This window comes from Octopus bimaculoides, chromosome 2 (assembly GCF_001194135.2).
Source record: "Octopus bimaculoides isolate UCB-OBI-ISO-001 chromosome 2, ASM119413v2, whole genome shotgun sequence".
NCBI lineage: Eukaryota > Metazoa > Mollusca > Cephalopoda > Octopoda > Octopodidae > Octopus > Octopus bimaculoides.
The window spans coordinates 73,946,153-73,948,896 of NC_068982.1; the positions used below are offsets into that span (position 1 = coordinate 73,946,153).

A 2,744-nucleotide genomic window follows, 5' to 3' on the forward strand; every position below is an offset into this window, starting at 1 on the left:
TAGAGAGAGAGAGAGAGAGAAAGAGAGAGAGAGAGAGGAAGAAGAAAACAAATGCATAGTTCAGACCATGACTACTAATGTTTCAGTAATGTGATTTATTCCAAATACAAGTCCTTGCATAATGTAATAGGTGACATTATGAAAATTCAGGCTGTTACATTAACAACTATTTCTGTTGGTGATATCCTGCCAGATATTTTCCGGGTGCTGCTTCACCAAATATTTCAGGGTAATTTGTCTTGCCAAAAATGCACAGAGAGCCCTCTAGGTTAATTTGCTGAAATCTAATTGATCCCCTCTATTTTACTAATATATATATATATGTATAGGTAGCACGTATAAAGCACCATTCGAGCATGATCGTTGCCAGCGTTGCCTTACTAGCACATGTGCCAGTGGCACGTGAAAAACAACATTCAAGCGTAGTCGTTGCCAGTGCCGCCGGACTGGCTCCTGTGCAGGTAGCATGTCAAAATCACCTTTTGTGCATTGCCAGAACCACCGACTGGCCCTTGTGACAGTGGCATCTAAAAGCACCCTCTACACTCACAGAGTGGTTGGTGTTAGGAAGGGCATCCAGCTGTAGAAACTTCGCCAGGTCAGATTGAGCCTTGTGCAGCCTCTGGTTCACCAGTCCTCAGTCAAACCATCCAACCCATGCCAGCATGATAAGCGGATGTTAAACGACGATGATGATGAGGATATATATATCGTTGTTATTATGCAAAAGTGTCGTAAGTGCAAAACTTTGCTTTTTCAGAAAACTAAAAAATAAAGTGATAGTATGTTGTCAACTTAATGTGACAGTCCTGTGAAAGGGAAGAATGCTACTGTTATTTAGCCCTAGGTAACACTGTATCCTGTTGGACTTGACACATTCCCTGTGTCCTTCTGTATTCAAAGTGGAGGCAAGCACCTCCACCCAGCAAAGCCAGCATCCAGAGACTAGTTTCAGAGTCATCACTCATCATCAGTCTGGAGTAGCATGGCTTGCTAGCTGTCGATGCCATAAGGACACAGGAAATGTGCCAAGTCCAACAGGAAACGGTGTTTCCTAGGGCTAAATAACAATAGCATTCTTCCCTTTCATGGGACTCTTATATTAAGTTGACAACATACTATCACTTTATTGTGCTGCTACTGCATAAATCTCTCTGAGAGATTTAGAAATGTTCTAATTTTAACAAAAAAATAGTTTCACCATTCCATAGCAAAACCATTGTTCTACACTTTGACAATTTTTGACATTTTGGCATCTGAAGCAGTTGGAGATATGATAGTTTGACTAAATGAACTGGCTATTGCAAGCAAAAGTAAATATTGCGAAAACAGCATTTGGCCAAATTTGGACGTACGATAGTTTAACATAATAACAACAATATGTTGAATAAGTGGTTATGCACTGGAAAAAGTATAGCCATAGAATTCTTAGAGCTCAACTCTTTGATAGATTATTAAATTCTGATATATTATGAATTCAATGCAATAACAGTATAAAATGTAAAAATGGCTAAAATGAATGTTCAGAGCAAAATATATACGGAAGAATAGAAAACAAACAATTACATTGATTTTTCAAATTACAGCTATTTCTCTATCTTGCACATAAACAAAAATTTTGCTGATGAAATGACTTTCATATCACATTCAACTAAATTAATTTAATAACTCTAATTAAGGATTCTATAATTATTATTTGATTGACAATGTTTTCACAAGAGTTTTGGAAACAGCTGTAGAAAAAGTGAAATATCAATGAGATCATTTGTTTTCTGTTCTTCCTAATATATATATATATAATTTTTTATTCCAGCCATGCTTGAAAGAATGAAACAAGATAAAGAAAAATTTGGCAAAACAGCTTTTGATCTTCTGGGTGTTGATCGAATGAGACGGTAAATCATTTGCTTTATGTTTTTTTGTGAGTAGTGGAAATTTTAGCTTTCAACAATATTTGTTTAACCCTTAAACAGTGAACATCATAAATTGATGTTTCATTAGAGAACAGCAGACATCATCAGTTAATGTTTCAAAACTTTTACGTGAATATAGTCATCATTAAAGGAAAGTGAATATTTCACAGCACTTTTCAATAATGAGATTGTAAATTTTATTTTGTGAAAGACTAACAATTATGGTTTGTGTGCTTATTTGAAGTGGAAATAAGTTTAAAATTTACCATTAATCTATTTGAACCAACCACATCTGGTCCAAATATTCTGTCTGTTTTATATTCAAACTGGCTAGGTCTGGCCTCTCACACCCACCCTACAATGTCATTCTGGAAATAAGCAATCACATCATCAACTTCTCAAAGCTCCAAGATAACACATGGTCAATTCAAAACAATGTGAGTAAATAGGCATTATATTTGAGTGAGTAATCTGAATGTTAAAGGGTTCAGAAAAAGAGATTTCTTTTTGTTTTTTGCCTATTTGGCATACACATGCAACCCTTTCCTACCATTTAAGGATTAATGTCTGTTTTTCCATGCTGCTATGGGTTGGATGAGAACTGCTTACTTGAAGCAGTATTTTATAGCTTGATGTCCTTTCTATCACCAACCCTTTTCTGTTTTCAAAAAGGGATTTTTTTTTTTTGCACTAGTTTTTGAAGACACAGCAGTTGCTTGTAATATCAATGAAGAATTCAAAAGGTATCACTGTTTTGCTCAGATGGTGATAAGCAAAACCATGAAATTTCAACATTCACACATGCACACACACACACACACACACACACAC

The 2,744-nt window shown here is 35.6% G+C and overlaps 1 protein-coding gene across 1 annotated transcript in view; it reads left to right on the forward strand.

Moving 5' to 3' along the window:
- LOC106874241 (junction-mediating and -regulatory protein) overlaps nt 1-2,744 on the forward strand; it is an 80,721-nt gene that overhangs the window by 57,881 nt on the left and 20,096 nt on the right. Inside the window, exon 3 of the mRNA XM_052965853.1 lies at nt 1,814-1,895. Within this exon, the coding sequence (XP_052821813.1) occupies nt 1,814-1,895 (82 nt within the window). The remainder of the gene's footprint in view (nt 1-1,813; nt 1,896-2,744) is intronic.